This window comes from Pangasianodon hypophthalmus, chromosome 13 (genome assembly GCF_027358585.1).
Source record: "Pangasianodon hypophthalmus isolate fPanHyp1 chromosome 13, fPanHyp1.pri, whole genome shotgun sequence".
Lineage (NCBI taxonomy): Eukaryota > Metazoa > Chordata > Actinopteri > Siluriformes > Pangasiidae > Pangasianodon > Pangasianodon hypophthalmus.
The window spans coordinates 21,748,493-21,768,198 of NC_069722.1; the positions used below are offsets into that span (position 1 = coordinate 21,748,493).

Sequence of the window (19,706 nt, forward strand, 5' to 3'; positions counted from 1 at the left end):
TGCTGTTGTCTTTTAGTGACAAATGTTAACATTGACAGCTGTCTATGCCCATTTAATAAAGTCTATTAAGGATTATTTAGCAAGTTAAACTTGTTTGAGACAAGTGAGTGATGATCATTTACAGTACTAAATCTAAATGAATTGTTCTGTCTTTAATTAATACAAAGCAAGTTAAGAACTAAAAACATTTCCATTGTGATTATTAAAAGCTGTAGAAGACAGAAACCAGCAGGCTGTTTTGAATGGACCAGCATAACAATATGCAAATGCATATGCAAACCTTCCCCACTTACAGCTACATATAGAGAAATATCAGCCTCGGTCACTGTGGGCTCTGGAGAATTTAGCACTGCTTTTAGTTAAACGATGTTCCTTCCATTTTTGCTGCTGCTGGCAGCTTCATCCTGTGAGTTTCACTTCAGTAATGAACTCAGAGCTGATAGCAAATTATTGCACTTATAACCTACTGTACATACATTTTTGACTGAAATTGTGACATCTCTTTTTTTCAGATGTGGAATGTGCAGTAGAACTCACTCAGGTCACCTCAGTGATGTTAAAGCCAGGAGACTCTTTAACCCTCAGCTGTAAAGTATCCGGCTACTCTGTAACTGATAACAGCTACGCCACAGCTTGGATTCGACAACCTGCAGGGAAAACTCTGGAGTGGATAAACCACATTTGGGGTGGTGGAAGTATTTATAATAAAGAGTCTCTAAAAAGCAAGTTCAGTATTTCTAAAGATGACTCCAGCAGCACGGTGACTCTGAGAGGACAGAATCTGCAGACAGAAGACACAGCTGTGTATTACTGCGCCCGTATACACACACTGATGCTTCTACTTAGCTGTCAATACAAAAACACATGCATGCTGTAGTCACAAACTGACCTCATAGTTTCATCATCAGTGTATTAGAACTAAGGAAACATTGAGACTAATACTGAACTCTGTGACTTTCCTCTATATTTAAAATCTGTTTAAGTGGAATGTCTACAATACAAGTCTTGTGTAAGTTGTTAATTAACACATTCTGACTAATCAGATTGGAGAATTCAACAGTACTGTGGTGTAAGTGTATTTAATATCTTTAACTTTTTGTGAAGCTTCTTTAGTTTGTTCTTTAAATGACATTAGAGAAGCACACTTCACAGAGAGTGAAGAACAAACTCCATCATAAAGACACGGTTATAAATGACTTCATTTACCACTGATACTGTATCTGAGTGCTTTCTCTCTTTTAAACAAATACGTGGTGATACAAAAGCTCCAATTAGGAATTCATACTTTCATAGTTTGTATCGCCGCACCAAGTGAGAAGTTTTTATTGACAGCAAGAACATTTTAACTTGAAAACTGGACCTTTATGCCTCTAGAGGGCAGTCTGTACAAACTCAACCATCTCAATCTGTTGCTATCTGCACATTTAAGCAATCTCTCTCTCTCTCTCTTCACATTCTGCTATGACTGCATCCAGCACCATGACACTCAGATTAAACACAATTACATATCACATATTAGCAACCTGTGTAGTGTTGATCAGTAGATAAGGCTGTCTGTTAAGGAGAACCTGATTTTATGGAAAATTCATGAAGATTTAAATCAGCGAGACGATTGATTGTCTAATTTTATACAAATAAACCCCTACTTAAAATTTTCCATTTGAAATATGAATATATATGATGTTACAGTGTATAAACACATACTTTTTTCATTCAGAGACATTCTTATTAAAATGATTTAAGGGTTCATTAAAATATTAAGGGTTCTTGGTGCTTGGAATCCTTTCTGATAGTGAAACATTGTGTTGTAGGGTTCTACATAGAACCTTATAATCATCCACTCATCTACACACTGAGCAGCCTGTGGTTGTGGATTTAATACATCCATAGTGGTCATGGACACTCCCTATTCAAATAGAGTCGGGTATAAACAGCATGTTCTTGGCTGTTCTAGTTTCCAGTGAGCTCTGTGATAGATAACACTCCCATACACTTTAAATCTGGGTGAAGCAGAACTCGGAGAAGGATGATTTTAGGACATTGTATTTTATTTGTACTAATTTCATGTAAGTTTATGTTTTTTATGTGATGATTATTAGGGAACTGAGCCATTCGGTCATTATAAGCATTATAACATAACATTACCTAGTTCTACTCTTCTCTTCCAGATTCTTATGGACAGTCCCTGACCTCCTCTGCTTCTGTGGTGAAGAGACCTGGAGAGTCAGTCACTCTGTCCTGTACTGTCTCCGGATTCTCAATGAGCAGCAACTACATGCACTGGATCCGTCAGAAACCAGGAAAAGGACTGGAGTGGATCGCGCGCATTGACACTGGCTCTAGCACAACATTCTCTCAGTCTCTGCAGGGCCAGTTCTCCATCACTAAAGACACCAATAAAAACATGCTGTACCTAGAAGTGAAGAGTCTGAAAGCTGAAGACACGGCTGTTTATTACTGTGCACGACACTCACACTGACACAACAGACTCCAGAGCTGTACAAAAACTTACACAAGCACGTCCTCATGAGCTGTAAATATTCCCTCAGCAGGAAACCTCAGACACATTTATTATAAACAACATCGACTCACTCTCAGCACTCAGATTTTAACTCTTCATTCCAGTTGCGTCTGAAAACTCCTGAAGCTCTTTCTGTTGAATAACAATCCCATGGAATTAATTGTGACATGTTAACATTGCAGCATTTATTCATAGATTATGAGTAATTTAGAAATGAAAGGACAAAAGTGTAAAACGATTGTTCCCAAGTGTTTTTGATCATTTAGACAAATACAACGACAGAAAGACTCGAAGCAAATAAGCTCTAAAGATTCTGATGACTAGTTGTGACTATTATTCATGTTTTTTTCCTTCCTTATTATTTCTTCCTTATCATTTCCTTACTCTCATTTTATTATTTTGTAAAAATATTTAGCACTATTCAACTTTGTTACATTGACAGAATAATCTGATTGTTGTTTAAAAAGAGGGTCATGTGTGTGTATGCCTAATACTTGCATATTGCTGTCTCACATGTCCAACAAAAACACTAAATTTAAAAATGACTGTGAATTGAAGTTGTTGTAAGGTGGCTGCTGCTATTTGTGGTAGAAGCTGCAGGAACACTACAGGTCGATGGTTAATTTCCTGAGTTTAGGAACATTGAGTCTGTTCAACAGCACAGAATCTGATGAGAGATAAAATGAAATGTACATGTTTTGTGCAGAGTCACTACTACAAACTCCCGGAATTAAAATCACCTTTAGGGGGCAGCAGCTCACTTGTTTTGAAGAAGGATTCATGAAACTATGAAATCTATTAGTTGGAAGGCGTTTATGCAAATTGATACTGCTATAAAAATCAGTCTCTTGTTCACCCAAAGCTCATGTCACACAACTGAATCAAAGAGCTTGATTATGGGGCTGAGGGTGGCTCAGTACTACATCTTTGTTATAATATTAACACAAGGTACCTGAGACTTCTTTACATGTCTTCACTGAGAATATCTTCATATTGTTGATGATTATCTTTGACTGTTCTGTTTTATCTGCTAGATGTCAGCAGTGATGAGATCAGACTGGACCAGTCTCCTGCTGTGGTAAAGAGACCTGGAGAACCTGTGAAGATGTCTTGTAAGATAAATGGCTTTGATATGACTGAGTACTACATGCAGTGGATACGACAGAAACCAGGGAAAGCTCTGGAATGGATTGGATATGTGGACTCTGGTACAACAGATGAACCCACATATGCGAACTCCATGAAAGGCCAATTTCTCCTCTCTGAAGACGTTCCAACAAGCACACAGAGGCCAAGAGTCTGAGGACAGAGGACACTGCGCTTTATTACTGCACCCAATAAGCCACAGTGACTGAAGCTGAGGAAGCAGCTGTACTAAAACCACACACACATTTTAACTGAACTAACTGAAGCTGCTTCAACTGTAATTCATAAACAGGATAACACTATCTGTATCTGTTTCCTGCTCCAAATATCAGTATGTGTATCTGGATTTATCAACCCTTTTACTATGCTCCTGAAACACTGGAAACACTAGAAAAAAGCCCACAGGTAGAAACTCCAGTACTCTCAGCATGGTGTGTGAATTGTGGCTCTGACAGTTCCTCAACCAACAAACTAATAGGCATCCCAGTCCCAATACACACCTCTAGTCTCTGCCAGATTTCCTGCAAGATTCCTGAAAACAAACCTCCTATTTGTATTAGTATCTGTTCAGAACATATTATCTGTTCATTCCAAATAATGTATTCATGTAACTACATCCCTACTCCTCACACAAAACTTCACCAAATCAACAATGCTACACATGTTTTTTTCATTCATTCATTTGGAGTATCCATTATATAAGTCTCTGTCTAAATTGTATAGAAACGATAACAGATTAGAACGAGCGCCTCTCTGTAAACCTTGCAGCTGGAACAACTGTCAGAGCCGCTGTTATAGAAATGTAACTAACACCTTCTGACTACAGCACCTGGGATTTGTGACTTTATCAGTTACATCTGGTTCAGCCCAGACTGTAGATTCATGCAGCCTATCAGTAACAGTGTTGTTGAGTGACACGCTCCCTAAACTATCTCCATAACACGTCTTCAGTAGTGACTGAGAAGGTGGATGTGAACATCTAACCTAGAATCTCATCAACATGAAATCAGCAATTCCTCTCTGTATCAGTTAAAGCCTGTAGAGGGCAGTCTATATCAGAATGAAAATGATTTGACTGGGGCATTTTCTATTGCACAGTTTGATTATAATGTTAAATGTTGAGCCCAGTTTTAATGCCACCAATAAAAAGCTTTAGTTACACGCTGTTCTGAAATCACTGTACAGCACGATACAGAGCTGATAATGACATAAAGAATTGTTTTTCTAATTATTATTATTTTTATGTATTATGTCAAAGATTCAGTGTAATTTTGACTATAAATATAATAATAAGAAATAATTACATTATTTATTTGTGTAAATATAAAAACAAATTAAATATTTTAACACAAAACATTCATATTATTAGTAATAATGATGTTAAATAGAGACAAAATGGGAAGAGACTGTGATTAACAGCTGCAGAGCTGCACTCAACACAGCTTCTCTGTAATATTTATGCAAATCTCCATCTCCTCTTGTAATATTAGCACCGTGCTTATCTAGAGAGGAAGCGCTTCTCATTAGTCCTCCTTCAACACAAACATGTTTGCTTCAGCTCCACTGCTGCTGCTGGCTCTCGCCCCCTGTGAGTGTTTGGATTTAAGCTTTATTAGTTCATCTGATCCTTTCAGTTCAACATGTCAACCTTTTCTTTTTCTCTTTTCACAGATGTGTTCTGTGCTACTGAGCTCATCCAGCCAGACTCAGTGCTTATAAAGCCAGGAGAGACTTTAACCATCACCTGTAGAGTGTCTGGAGCTTCTATCACTGATAGCAGCAGCCACTATGGAACAGCTTGGATTCGACAACCTGCAGGAAAAGCTCTGGAATGGATCAACAGCATTTATTATAATGGGGATATTTATAAGAAAGATTCACTTAAAAACAAGTTTGTCGTCTCTCGAGACACTTCCAGTAACACCGTGACCTTACGGGGACAGAACATGCAGACTGAAGACACAGCTGTGTATTACTGCGCTCGTGATGCACACTGACACAACAAGCTGCAGCGCTGCACAAAAACATCATCTTCATCACAATTCAGTTCTGTATTTAAATAATAAGCACATTTAACTGATTAACTAATCCCCACATTACAGACACTTCAACCCAAACATTTAGATCATTTAATCATTTAACAAAAACTAATACAAAAGTTTACACAGTTCATAGTTTTTATTAATAATATATTATTCATCTTATTTATCTTTTTAAATGAAATGTGTCTGAATATCCAGTTAATATCCCACTTGCTTCACATGTTTGAAAGCAGTTTATAACTCCATATAATTGAATTTGAATGGCACTCACAATAATAAGTGTAAAAAAGAAGTTCTCTCAATGACTAATTCCTGATGTTGGTTTAATACACAACACATAAGAGAGAGATATTAGAGGAATAAAACACTTCAGCACATGCTACTGTATGAAAATAAACAACTTTAAGTGGGAATAATAACACCGCTTCAAGTGACACAGCATCCCACCACCCTGTCCTTGATTATTTTCCTATAACAGCATGCCCCCAAGTGGTTTATTCCTTACTGAATCTGTCACTGAGCTCCTCTGCTTCTGTGCTATTTGTGGTAAAGGTCCAAGTGTTCATGTATTTTATCAGAAATATGCAACAACAGTTTATTATGAATATAGTACCTAGTTACTGTAGCTAAATGGCTTGATTAATAACTAACTGCTCATTAATACACATTCAGCTTCTCTCTCCTCACAGACTGCAATGATTCACCATCATCTCACTCACATTAAACAACTGAAAGATAATCGCTCTTTGTTGCGAACATTATCATAGTATTATGTATTATTGTGTTTTTACATTTACATTTACATTTATGGCATTTGGCAGATGCCCTTATCCAGAGCAACTTACAATAGTGCTTTGAAGTCTTGAACTCTGTTGGGGAGGTGCTTTTTTTTTCTGGATCAGTTGCAGAGGACGAATGGCGCTCAGAGGCAGACCTGCCAGGAGTGAAATGACAAGGGACTGAACAAGCGCCTGTGTGGAAAGAAATGGACAAATTCTTCTGATGTTATAAAGGAGAAATCGACATGAGCGTGTTAGATTAGCAATGTCAGAGGGGAAGGACAGTTGATTGTCCATGGTTACCCCAAGGTTGCGTGCAGTAACCGAAGGGGAGATCAGAGAATTTTCTAGGGAAATTGATCCTGAGATGGGGATGAATCACCTGGGATGAACAGCAGTTCAGTTTTGGTGGGATTAAGTTTCAGCTGATGAGCTGTCATCCATCATGAGATGTCTGCCAGACATGCTGATATCCGAGCAGAAACATGAGAGTCTGAGGGAGGGAAGGAGAGGATGAGTTGAGTGTCGTCTGCATAGCAGTGGTATGAAAACCCATGTGAGGACATGACCGCACCAAGAGATTGAGTATAGAGGGAGAACAGGAGAGGACCAAGTACTGAGCCTTGTGGAACACCAGTGGAGAGTCTGCGAGGAGCAGATGTGGATCTCCTCCATGTCACCTGATACGACCGATCTTCCAGGTAGGAAGCAAACCATTGCCATGCTGCACCACGAATTCCTAGGCTCATGAGGGTGGATAGGAGAGTCTTGTGGTTCACCGTGTCAAACGCTGCTGAAAGGTCAAGGAAGATGAGAACTGAAGACAGTTTGGCTGATCTAGCGGCATGTAGCTTCTCAGTGACGGCCAAAAGGGCAGTCTCTGTGGAGTGTGCCGGTTTGAAGCCAGACTGATTGGGATCTTGGAGGTCGTTCTGTGAGAGATAGCAAGACAGCTGATTATAGACAGTTCGTTCAAGGGTTTTAGAAAGAAAAGAGAGAAGTGATAACGGTCGGTAGTTGCTGATGACAGAGGGATCTAGAGTGGGTTTCTTCAGGATGGGAATAACTCTTGCTCTTTTGAATGAAGTTGGTACATGATCAGATGTTATGAAGCCATTGATGATAGTGGTGATGAAGGGGAGGAGGTCTTGAGAGATGGTCTGGAGCATTGTGGAAGGGATTGGATCCAATGGGCAGGTGGTAGAATTGCAGGATAAGATGATTTGCAGGATCTCTTCTGTTGTTAGTTTAGAAAACTGTGTCAACAAATGAGAAGGAGAATCCTCAGTGTGTAGTGTAGGAGTAGGAGTAGAAGTGAATGTCTGGCAGATTTTTCCAATCTTCTCATCATAAAAAGTGGCAAAGTCTTCAGCAGTCAGAGAGGATGGAGCAGGAGGAGCAGGAGGAGCCGGAGGGTTGAGTAGTGAAGAAAAGATGTTGTAGAGCTTGCGAGGATCTTGTGCAGAGGATTCCAGCTTTTCTTTGTAGAAGGCAGTCTTAGCAGAAGTCACTTCAGATGAAAATTTGGACAGGAGAGCACGATAGGAGACCAGATCTGTGTCGAGTTGCGATTTCTTCCACTTCCTCTCTGCTGTTCTTAATTCTCTCCGATTACTGCGCAGCACATCCGATAGCTAAGGAGCAGGGCTGGAAATCTTCCTGGGTATAGAGGATAAAGGACAGAGGAGGTCCAAGGATGAGGAAAGTGAGGAGAGGAAAGTGTCAGTGGCTAGCTCTACTAGTAGGGAGGGAAAGGAGTCAGGGACAGGAAGGGATGATAGGGTGCAGGAAGCTAAGGAGAAAGGGGAGATAGAGTGAAGGTTTTTACGAGTGGGAGAGAAATATAGATGGCTGGTGGTTTTAGTCAGGATAGGGAGGGTGATGGTGAAGGATACCAAGAGATGATCAGAGATGTGGAGAGGGGTAACATAGATGTCTGAAGTAGGAAAGGGGCGACTGAAGACAAGGTCCAGGATGTTACCTCCTTTATGTGTAGGAGGACAGCTGTTGAAAGTTAAGGAAAAGGAATGGAGAAGAGGGAGGGAAGAGGGAAAGTGTTTTTCATTACACTTCTCTGCATAGGGAATAATAAATAACTCTAAATACTTTAAATTATATCCTCATTCATGAAGCTTTAACAACAGAAAAGTGATTGGCATGAGCTCCTGACTGAATGAGTCAGTGATGATTGTGACCTGCATTATTTCTGGAACTACATTCAGTTTCTATTCGATACAGTTTCTGAAATGTCTGTGGTGTTCAGCCATTGTTAGTCAGAAAACTTCAGGTTCTTACACAGTGATGCACTAAAAGAACATGATATCTAATGAGTAAAGAGCAGTTATGGACTTGACAGCATGAAACACAGCTGGAGTCTTACAGTGAGCTTTTTCTCTTCATGGCTATTCCTCTGGGAATCGTTTTATGTCTCTAGTGGGCGTGCCATGCAAACCAAATCCTGTGTTTGAACCATTTATGCTGATATACATTCAGCTCAACAACATACCAGCAGTTTGTGTTCATTTACAGCAACAGTAATCATTTTAATTCTTTGAGATGGGACTAGGCAGAGTTTTGAGTTACTTTACTCTAGCAATGTTCATTCAATGTTAGTATTAATATCTTTTTCTTAATTCAACAAAAGACTTTCATTCTTTCTTTCTTTTTTTTTTTTTTTTTACTTTAACACCTATCTTTGTGTGTTCTTCTGTTTCAGATTCCTGCAGTCAGACATTGATCGAGTCTGATTCAGTCATCATCAAACCTGATCAGTCTCATAAACTGACCTGCACAGCATCTGGATTTAACTTTGGTAGCTCTTGGATGGCTTGGATCAGACAGGCTACTGGAAAAGGACTGGAATTTGTTGCAACTATCGAGTATGATAGTGATAGGAAGTATTACTCCAGTGCAGTTAAAGGCCGCTTCACCATCTCCAGAGACAACAGTAAGCAGCAGGTGTATCTGCACATGAACAGCGTGAGGACAGAAGACACAGCTGTGTATTACTGCGCCCGACACACACAGTGATACTTCTCCTTAGACATCAGTACAAAAACACATGCTTGCTATAGTCACATGACAAGCTCACATGTTCATAAGCAGTGTATTCATGGAGCTCAAAGAACCAAAATGTTTTGACTTTTAGTGCATGTGGCTTATTGTGAACATTGTCTGGACATTTATGCTGGTATAAGATTACTTAGGTCAGAGTCAGTTCTGAATATATATATATATATATGGTACAGAGGGTAATGTTGCCACCTCACAGCTTCAGGGCCCTCGGTTTGATCCTGGTCATACAAAATACTCCACATTATAATTCTTACTTTTTTTACTTAGTACTTTAGTTCTATTTGAGTTTTTTTTAAAACAAGTTGCTTTAAAATCACTTCTTTTAGATCTGAGTATTTTGAAAACTGGACCTTTGTGCCTCTAGAGGGCAGTCTGTGCAAACTCAACCATCTCAGTCTGTTGCTATCTGCACTTTTAGGCCCCGTCTCTTTTCACAGGCTGCTATGACTGCATCCAGCACCATGACTCTCAGATTAAACTCCAGGAAGATAATTGCTTGTTGTTGCTTATATCATTACTTTTGCAGAGTCTTGTGAGACAAAATATAATTAAATAAATGCAATGCTATTCCTTTTTATCTTCATTCTACATTTATTCTTTATCCAATCAGAATGAGTCAGCGATGATGTGTGGTCTACATTATTTCTGTAACCATATTAATTAATCAAAAAACATTAATGTCTTTCTGTATAGTTCTGTGCTATAGAAGCAGATATGGTAATGGGGCAAAATAGCTCTTAAAGGCTTAATTGTAAAACACAGCTCGAGTCTTGCAATAAACATTTGCCCTTTAATGGCTATTTCTGTAATGTTTTTATATCTCTATTTCTAATGCAGATTAAGCGCCATGTTTAAACCACATATGCTGATATATTCAGGAAATGAATTCATTTAGAGAAGGTGCTATTTTTATTCCTTGAGATGCATCTGAGGAGAGTTTTGAGCTGATGTTGCTGCATCACTGAGCATTCGTTTTTGGTTTCACTCTTTATTAAATTTATTCTAAACATGAAAATGTGCTTTTATATAAGTATATATATTTATATTTATAAAAGTATAAGACCTGTCTCTGAATGTTATTGCATTTCAGATTCATGCAGTCAGACACTGATTGAAGCAGATACAGTGACCATCAAAGCTGGTGAATCACACACCCTGACCTGTACAGCCTCTGGATTTGATTTTAGTAGCTCTTGGATGGCTTGGGTCAGACATGTGCCTGGAAAAGGGCTGGAATTAATGGCTGCTTCACCATCTTCAGAAACAACAGTAAGATGCAGGAGTATCTGCACATGAACAGAGTGAGGACAGAAGACACTGCAGTGTATTACAGCGCTAGAGAAGCACAGAGACACATGAGGTTGCAGAGCTGTACACAAACCCCTTCATAATATGGAAGTATATCTTTTTTTTTTTTTTTTATCCTAGTCACTTTTTCCAAATATTAAAAGTAGAAAGACACTCCACATGACAGCTTTCTCTAAAATACTAAACAAAAAGCATTTATCTGTTAGTAACACAGTTAGAGTGGCCATGTGGGAGAACTCAGTTACCCAGAATTCTCCAGGCTGATTAACTTGGATTGCCTGCAGCTGCCAGGCAGGTTACTTAAGGCCAGCCTTGAACACAGCCCTTTGTCACACCTTTGTAGAGGGGTGACTGGTATGGTATGTCAGGGCTTTGCTAGAGGAAAAGAAAAAAGAAACAGAAGATAAGAATAAAAGAGGATTAGAAAAGAAACTGCAAAGAAAAGCAGAAAGAAAATGGAGGAAAGAAGGGACAAGAGATGTTTAAGGCATGGCCAAGAAAAAGAATGAAACTAAGACAAAGATACAAGATAGAATTGAAAAGTGCACAAAACACACCCAGACCCTTCCCTAAACCTTCATCTTATCTATATATAAACTCTGCTTGCCCATTTATCTCTAAGCAAGCAGGGGTTTTTCACTCTGCAACTGGTTCCACACTGAACTGTCCTGTAACAATAACAGCACGTCCCAAAGTGTTTTATTCCTCTATCACAGTGTTTTGGGAATAATTACATTTTTTTTAAATTAATTCAAGACTTGTGTTATAGCAGTATCAACAGTTGGTCCCTCACCAGCCTCTCTCTTTTTCTCTCTCATGAAGTTGCAGCTTATGTTAGTGAGAAACCACAAAGCCTTCCATTCTCAAGACTTTCTGAAAACTTAGTTACAGCTTTACCTCTGACTGATACAAAGTCCTGACACTGGAGACTCCTTCCATGAATGCTAAACAAACATCTCTTCATAGAAACTCTCACCATATCAACAGTTACACACATTTTTATGAATCTGTTTCTGTGGAGTGCCATACAGTTATAAACCTTGCAGCCAGCACTACTGCCAGAGCTGCTGTTCTAGAAAATGAATCCACACCTTCTGACCAATCAGAACTGAGAATTCAACAGCACTGTGGTTTAAGAGACTTTAATCATCAGCTCATTCAGTGTGTCTGACGGTACAGAACACAACTGTAATAAAATGTAAAGCACAAGGTTTTAAAACAGTTTAGGCTCTTTAACTGAATTTAGGACACTAGGGAAGAATACAGAATCAGGTCGAGCATCAGCTATAATAAAGTCACAGGAGCGGGTGGTCAGATATGAAGATATTAAAAAACAGTCTCACACACACACCTCTAGTATGAATGCTGACTGCCCCTTAACCCTAATCTTGGCCTTTTTAAAACATGTTAGATAATACCAATATACACATGCACAGATAAATTACTTCCCTAAATTTAGTATCTAATCCTTGTTCCGAGTTTCTCTATATGTAAAATTTCACTCTGTTGTTGATATAAGAATATCAGAAGTTGGTAAACAGGTTTCTGTCATGGAAAAGATTTGTTGCATTAAAAAGCCACATATTCTCCATAAGATGAATCTCATCCTCATGTTTTAAATATAGTTTAAATACTAAAATCCATTGAAAATGTGTTTTTGTAAGACATCGAACACTGAGACTGTTCTAGTCAAATCCCCCCAGAGGACCAAAGTCCATGATTATTGAATACATATAATTGTATTGACTGTTGAAAATGATTCATTGCATGAAGCTGTAACTTTTCGTTTTCCAGCACGGAAAAAATCTTCAGGATGGAGAGCTTTGCTCTTTGTGGTTTCTCATGAACAAGCTGCATTTTTTTATATCAACTTCTGGGTGTTAACTGTAACTCTGCTTCATCCCAACACCCTGTCATTGCTTCTTTTCCTGTAACATCACCTCCTTCTGTGTTTTATTCCTTACTTAATGTGGTTTTATTCTAGTGAGTTTGCTTATTCACCTGAAAACACCTCACAGTCCTTAAGCTCACTCATTAACAATGTCTTAATCTTCTGATTTGTTAAAACATAAAATAAAACAGGACTGATGGATATATTTAAAAATAAACAGGTACAATAGACAATGTCATAAATTATTATATATTTAAAATTACAGATTAGAGATGTTTGAGAGATGGCGAGGTTTTCTCATAGAGACGTTTCCTCTAAGAGAAGAAGTGTGTCTATGCAAATGTCCTTCCCTGTTATATATTTAAGCAATGAAGACCAAGAGCTTTTACTTCTTCTGCTTCAACACATTATGATCTCTACATCCCTACTGCTGCTGCTGCTGGCAGCCGTACACTGTAAGTGTTTTTCCATTTGACATATAATCCAGTTTTGGTTACTTATAGCTTTTTGCTCTTACAACATTAAAATAACTTTTCTTTAACAGGTGTTCACTGTGTTGAGCTGATCCAGACCGGATCCACAGTGTTAACCCCTGGTCAGTCAATGACTCTGACCTGTAAAGTATCTGGATATTCATTAACTGATAGCAGCTACTGTACAGACTGGATACGACAACCTGCAGGAAAAACTCTGGAGTGGATCGGAGAGATATGTGGTAGCGGTAGCATATACTACAGTGAGAAACTGAAAAGCAGGTTTCAGGTTTCCAGAGACACGTCCAGCAGCACAGTAACATTAACAGGGCAGAAGATGCAGACTGAAGACACAGCTGTGTATTACTGCGCTCGTGAACCACAGTGAGACAGATCAACAACATCCCTGTACAAAAACACCCAGTACAGAAAACTTTTTGATCTAAAAACAGTGTACATTAGAACAGAATAATCACAAGTACAACACTTATCTATCCAAGTCTGAGCAAGAAAGACAAATTAACACAATTAACAACAAATAGGTTGAAGTTGGTTATTTGTTTGATTAGTTAGTAGTTTAGATTTTAAACCATAATTCTACATCTGTAACATTGCTGCACATTATACACACACAGTGAAGAGTCCAGAACACTCGGAGTTTGGTTTACACATTCAGTCGATGTTCGTTAATCTGCCAAAACAAAGATACAGAATGGCTATTAAGTAAGGAATAAAACACATGGGAGCATGCTGTTATTGGAAAATAATCAATGACAGGGTGATGTGATGTGCCTCGACATGAAGCGGAGTTACTCTTACCACCCTTAAGCTGATTATTTTCCTATAACAAGGAAATCAGAATGGAGCATTAAACAGCACTCTGGTATAAACCGTATTTAATTTCTCTCTCACAGAAACATAACTATTATAATCACATCACCAACAAGAACTTTCTATAGCCATTACCTTATCCTTCATAAAAGGTCAAGTTGTGAATTGTGTGATTATGTATGAGAATTAGTTTTTATCAAAAAGCCACGTTTCCTCCATTAGCTGAATCTCCTCCCCATGATTTAAATATGTTCTACATATGTTCATCAATGTTTAATCAGTGGATTCAGGAATAATACAGCATGTTTCCAGCAGTGTGTTGTGTTTAACACACAGTCTGTTCTCATAGTTTGAGGTGCAATATTTGAAATAACTGAAGGAGGCAGCAGAGCTCAACAAATAAAGTGCAACAAACAGAGAATTCACAAACTGCATTCTCATGAGACTCATTCAGTATCACTCATTATCAGACACACATCTGTCTTTTTTTAAAGAGATGTTTTCACTATTTGCATGATTTATGATGAATTTTGTTTCTCTTTACCTAGATTTACTGCAGATATGTAACATTTTAAAATGCAAAACGAGTGAAAAATTATAATGAGCTAAAAGAACAGAAAAATATACATCATATCCTTCTTTATCTCTCTGTCATCAGCAGGATGATCTGAAACCTCTGCTGGATTTGAGTGTTTCACAGTAACACAGTAGATGATCATGTTGTGTTGAAGGTTTAGTTGCTGTTCCCCTCTGTTACATCATCAGGACTCACACATTTATTCCATCATGACGTCATGATGCAAATCCAGAGTGCTGTGTGTCCATGCAGTATTTATGTGCAGCTGAGCTGAGTGGAGCAGTCGAGTCTCATCAACACTCACCATGAAGATCCCACTCTCCTTAATCCTGCTACTAATCAGCCTCATCAGTGAGTTCTCAACTGAATCTCAAATATATTTTATATGATGGGTGTTTATGGAGCAATTACACTAATGTTACTTTTTGTTGCAGGTATTCAGTGTCAAAGTCTTGAGTCTATTCCCATTGGTTCAGTGGTGAAAAAACCTGGAGAAACTCTGAGTCTCTCCTGTAAAGGATCTGGGTTTAACTTTGGTGGCTATGGAATGAACTGGATCAGACAACAAGCTGGAAAAGCACTAGAATGGATTGGGGCTATCTGGAGTGATGCCAGTAAAACTGTGTATGCCAAACACATCGAGGGACGTTTGGAAATTACCAGAGACAACTCCAAAAACATGGTGTATCTGCAGCTGACTGGTTTGAGTGCACAGGACTCTGCTGTGTATTACTGTGCAAAATAACACAGTGGTACAAACATGTTAATCAGCTGTACAAAATCTTCCCACAATACATGCCATTTTCACAAGATCTGCAGGTGGCACTACAGCATAATACATTTATTGTAACATTGTAGGTTTCTTTAAAAGTGGTCATAAGTACAACATATTTCATCCACAGACACGTGTAGATACGACACAATTTCTAAGTCTTTATGTGAGACATTGAACATTTGTCTCTTGTAGTCAATTTCCCACAAGGGACCAAAGAGGAAAATAAATAATAACATTTACAGAATCATTGCTGACTTTTAATCAGTGATTGAATACACGCAACATCAAGACTAATGAAAATGATTTATTATAAATAAACTTATTATAAAGTGAAGCTGTCACTTTTCTGACACTGGAAAGTTCTCGGGATGGAGGACTTCACTCTTTGCAGTTTCTTGGTAAAACTTTGCTTTTTTGTCTTAACTTCAAGTGAGAGGAAGAAAGATGCTGGTGAGAGAATAACTGTTTATAGCTGCTATAACCTAAGTGATTCGGGAGCTAAAATGTTTCATAAAAGTTCCACAATATTAAATGTGACACTGACTACAGTGAGAAACTGAAAAGCAGGTTTCAGGTTTCCAGAGACACGTCCAGCAGCACAGTAACATTAACAGGGCAGAAGATGCAGACTGAAGACACAGCTGTGTATTACTGCGCTCGATATTTACACAGTGAGACAGATCAACAACATCCCTGTACAAAAACACCTCATACAAAACACTTAGAATTTTAGAATTTTTTTAATATATATGTTAAAAAAAACAGTGTACATTATAAAAGAATGACCAGAAATACAAAAAAGTATCTGTCAAAGTCTGATTGAAAAAGAGTCAGTTATATGTCTGAATACTTTGTGGTGTAGATTTTAAGCATTCTGCAACAACACCATAATGCTACATCTCTAACATTACTGCACATTATACACACAGAGTCAAAAGGTTTTGAACAAATAGATTATATGTTTTATGGGATAATGTTACAGACTTGACTTCTTTATTTTCATTTAATAGCTCACCCCAAAGTGGTTTTTTTTTGTCCTGTACAACAGAAATTTGCCATGAACTGCAGTATTTTGTTTATTAAATAATGACAAGTCATATTTCATATTTCATAATGTTGAATATCTGCAAAAACAAATTAGTTCTTGTTATCACTTACATTATAACCACTATCATTCATTCATTCCCAGACTGGCCTCTCTTTTTTTTTTTTACCTCTGACCTTAGACTTCATAAGAAAGTTAAACTGTGAGTTGTGTGATCATGTGTGAGAAAGTCTGAGAGAATTCTGTCATGAGTTTTAAGAGAGGTACCGATACCGATATCCTCAAGTATAGAAAATAATCACACAAAATTTTGTGTTCTTTTTGTCTATTTCACTAAAAAATTTGACTAAAACATTAACATTTTAAAATAATAGTATTTGATAAAGAAGCTTCTGTTCCATTATAAAGCCACAGATCCTCAATAAGATGAATCTCCTCCTCATGATTTAAATATGTTTTAAATACATTCTCCTCCCATCATCAGCAGATAAGCAAATACAAGCGTCAGGGCTGGATATCACTCTATTTATGTGATGTGATGGTCTCTGTTAAACTTTGGAGAACAGAGAAGACCCCAGTACAAACAACACACACCATGTTCTCTACATCTCTACTGCTCCTGCTGGCAGCTGCTTCCTGTGAGTGCTTTATCACATTCATTCATTTACTACAATAACAATAAATGTGCAGCAGATATTGTGTGAGATATCACCATGTGTTTTCCTCCACAGATGTGCATGGTTATGAACTGACTCAGCCTGCTTCCATGACAGTCCAGCCAGGCCAGAGTCTCTCCATCCCCTGCAAGGTTTCATATTCAGTTACGAGCTATGAGACAGCTTGGATCCGACAACCTGCAGGAAAAGCTCTGGAGTGGATTGGACACATCAGTAGTGGTGGGAGTACAGGTTACAGTGACAAACTGAAAAATAAGTTCAGCATCTCCAGAGACACTGCTACTAACACAATAACAATTCGAGGACAGAATCTGCAGACTGAAGACACAGCTGTGTATTACTGCGCAAGTTACTCACAGTGACACAGAATAGTGGATTCCCCTTACAAAAACTTTGAGACATGTTAGAGACATCCTCTCAATGCCACTAATAAACCATCTCACTCACACTTTTACTTTCTTTCATTGGAATGAAGTTTTAATAGTTTGTTCCGTAATTTAATAATAGTTATTTTTAAATGCAGTCATTTTTAAATAAAATATATATATGTATTTTTTTTTTCAAAGATTGTTCATTCTGAACCATTATTAAGCCCTCCGTTTTACAGAATATTTAACCAGCAGTAGGAATAAATGTTTAATCAGTGGATTCAGGAATAATACAGCATGTTTCCAGCAGTGTGTTGTGTTTAATACACAGTCTGTTCTCATAGTTTGAGGTGCAATATTTAAAACAGCTGAAGGAGGCAGCAGAGCTCAACAAATAAAGTGCAAAAAAAAGTGACTCCACAAACTGCTCATGAGACTCATTCAGTATCACTCATTATCAGACTCGTATATGGATTTTTTTTTTTTAAGATAATTTCATTATTGATTTATGATTTTTTCTCCTTACCTAGATTTATTGCTGATATATAACATTTTAAAAAGCAAAATGAAGGAAATATTAGAATGAACAAAAAGAACAGAAAAATACACATCATACCCTTCTTTATCTATAATGATCTTCAGGCTGGTGACAGTAACTCCACGTCATGGTAGTGCCAAAGTGTGCAGAACTACATTACCCATCAGCCCCAGCACCTCACGTGCCTCACTAATCACTTTCACCTGTGTAGCATTATTCCTTGTTAGCATCACTATTTAAGTTCTAGTTGTTCAGCAGTCAAGCTTTTTGTTAGTGGTTGATTGTTGGGGTGTGTGTGTGTGTGTGTGTGTGTGTGTGTGTGTGTGTGTGTGTGTGTGTGTGTGTGTGTGTGTGTGCGCGCGCGCGCTCCTCTCTATCATATCCATAGCTCATGACAATGGTTCTTGTTTTCACAATTTCATTTGCTTTGTTTGTACTTTAGACAATAAATTATTTGCAATTGCATCTGCCACCTCTACAACTCCTGACTCTTCACTACATCACACCACCTGGTCCTTGATTATTTTCCTATAACAACACACCCCCAAGTGTTTTACTCCTTACTTAATATGGTTATATTCTGTGTGTTTTCTTCATATAAATTCACCTGAAAATGTGTGTTAAGCTTCTTATTTGTTAAAACAAGAACAAAACATATAAAAATAAACATGAAACAATATCCAAGCACATACAGTACCAGTCCTGCACAAGTGATAGCTACATAACATGCTACTGAACAAAGTCATTCAACTAAATTTAAGTTACAGCGGTTTATTTATTACATTTGAATAAATGTGTTTTGGCCTGGGAAAATGTTGGCATTGTGTAGTACAGATACTTCTGAAAACTAAAGACTTTCCTTTCCTGAACTATTTTTCTCTTTTGAATGTATGTCATCCACAAGTAAAGTTCTAGCATTTCAAGATTTCAAGAATTATTTTTTGATATTTTCCATAGACAGTCAAATTTACACAGATGTTTTATTTGTACTGGATATATTTATCCACAAAAGAAATAAATAAACATTATGTGTTTCATTATGCTTTCTGGCCTGTGAGGGGCGCTCTTTCTCTATTTACTCAACATTCACCCAACATGTTGAGGTTAAAGGACTGAGAGAGTGGAATAAATATCAGCACATGTCTTCCAAAGTCACAAGATCTGTCTACAACATTGTTATAAAGGTAAGATATTAAAAGCTGACAAGAGGCCTGTACAAATAATAACCCTGTTATATGCACACACAATAGATCCACACTATATGTAATTAAAATCATATTCCACCTAATTTTGTGTCAGTGTCAGTATTGGATTAATTATCTACAAATATTAGTGTAGGTATGATTTTTAAGCAAACAATTTCTTAGCAGATTAGGAAAAGATTTATTTAATTCATTTCATATAACATCACACCCACAAGTCTTTTATTCCTTGCATAACATGACTATTAATATGCCCTACTTATCATTTGTACTTACACACAGTTCATTTGTTGGTTAATCAGCAGAAGAAAAACTCCAGTCGTTGGTTATGTTACTGGTAGCAGCTGAATGTAAAACACCATGTTAGGTGAATTATAGCATGAACATTATGTGATGTTAAGGCATGTTTACAACTCCAAAGAGAATGTTCCAAATATAGTATCTTATTAGTTGGGATT

The 19,706-nt window shown here is 37.7% G+C and overlaps 5 gene segments (V, D, J or C); all 5 read left to right on the forward strand.

Annotated features, from left to right (window-relative positions):
• The first annotated feature begins 208 nt into the window (after positions 1-208).
• Positions 209-1,305, forward strand: LOC117598812 (Ig heavy chain V region 914-like). The segment is given in 2 exon segments: positions 209-406; positions 513-1,305. Coding segments are annotated over 2 exon segments (405 nt in total).
• A 662-nt stretch (positions 1,306-1,967) lies between these two features.
• Positions 1,968-2,479, forward strand: LOC117598797 (Ig heavy chain V region 5A-like). The segment is given in 2 exon segments: positions 1,968-2,066; positions 2,169-2,479. Coding segments are annotated over 2 exon segments (351 nt in total).
• Positions 2,480-5,041: 2,562 nt separating this feature from the next.
• On the forward strand, positions 5,042-5,802 carry LOC117598864 (immunoglobulin heavy variable 4-39-like). The segment is given in 2 exon segments: positions 5,042-5,255; positions 5,339-5,802. Coding segments are annotated over 2 exon segments (369 nt in total).
• A 2,533-nt stretch (positions 5,803-8,335) lies between these two features.
• On the forward strand, positions 8,336-9,518 carry LOC117598901 (immunoglobulin heavy variable 3-7-like). The segment is given in 2 exon segments: positions 8,336-8,411; positions 9,205-9,518. Coding segments are annotated over 2 exon segments (390 nt in total).
• Positions 9,519-14,719: 5,201 nt separating this feature from the next.
• On the forward strand, positions 14,720-16,076 carry LOC117598907 (immunoglobulin heavy variable 3-33-like). The segment is given in 2 exon segments: positions 14,720-14,994; positions 15,078-16,076. Coding segments are annotated over 2 exon segments (357 nt in total).
• The last annotated feature ends 3,630 nt before the right edge of the window (positions 16,077-19,706 follow it).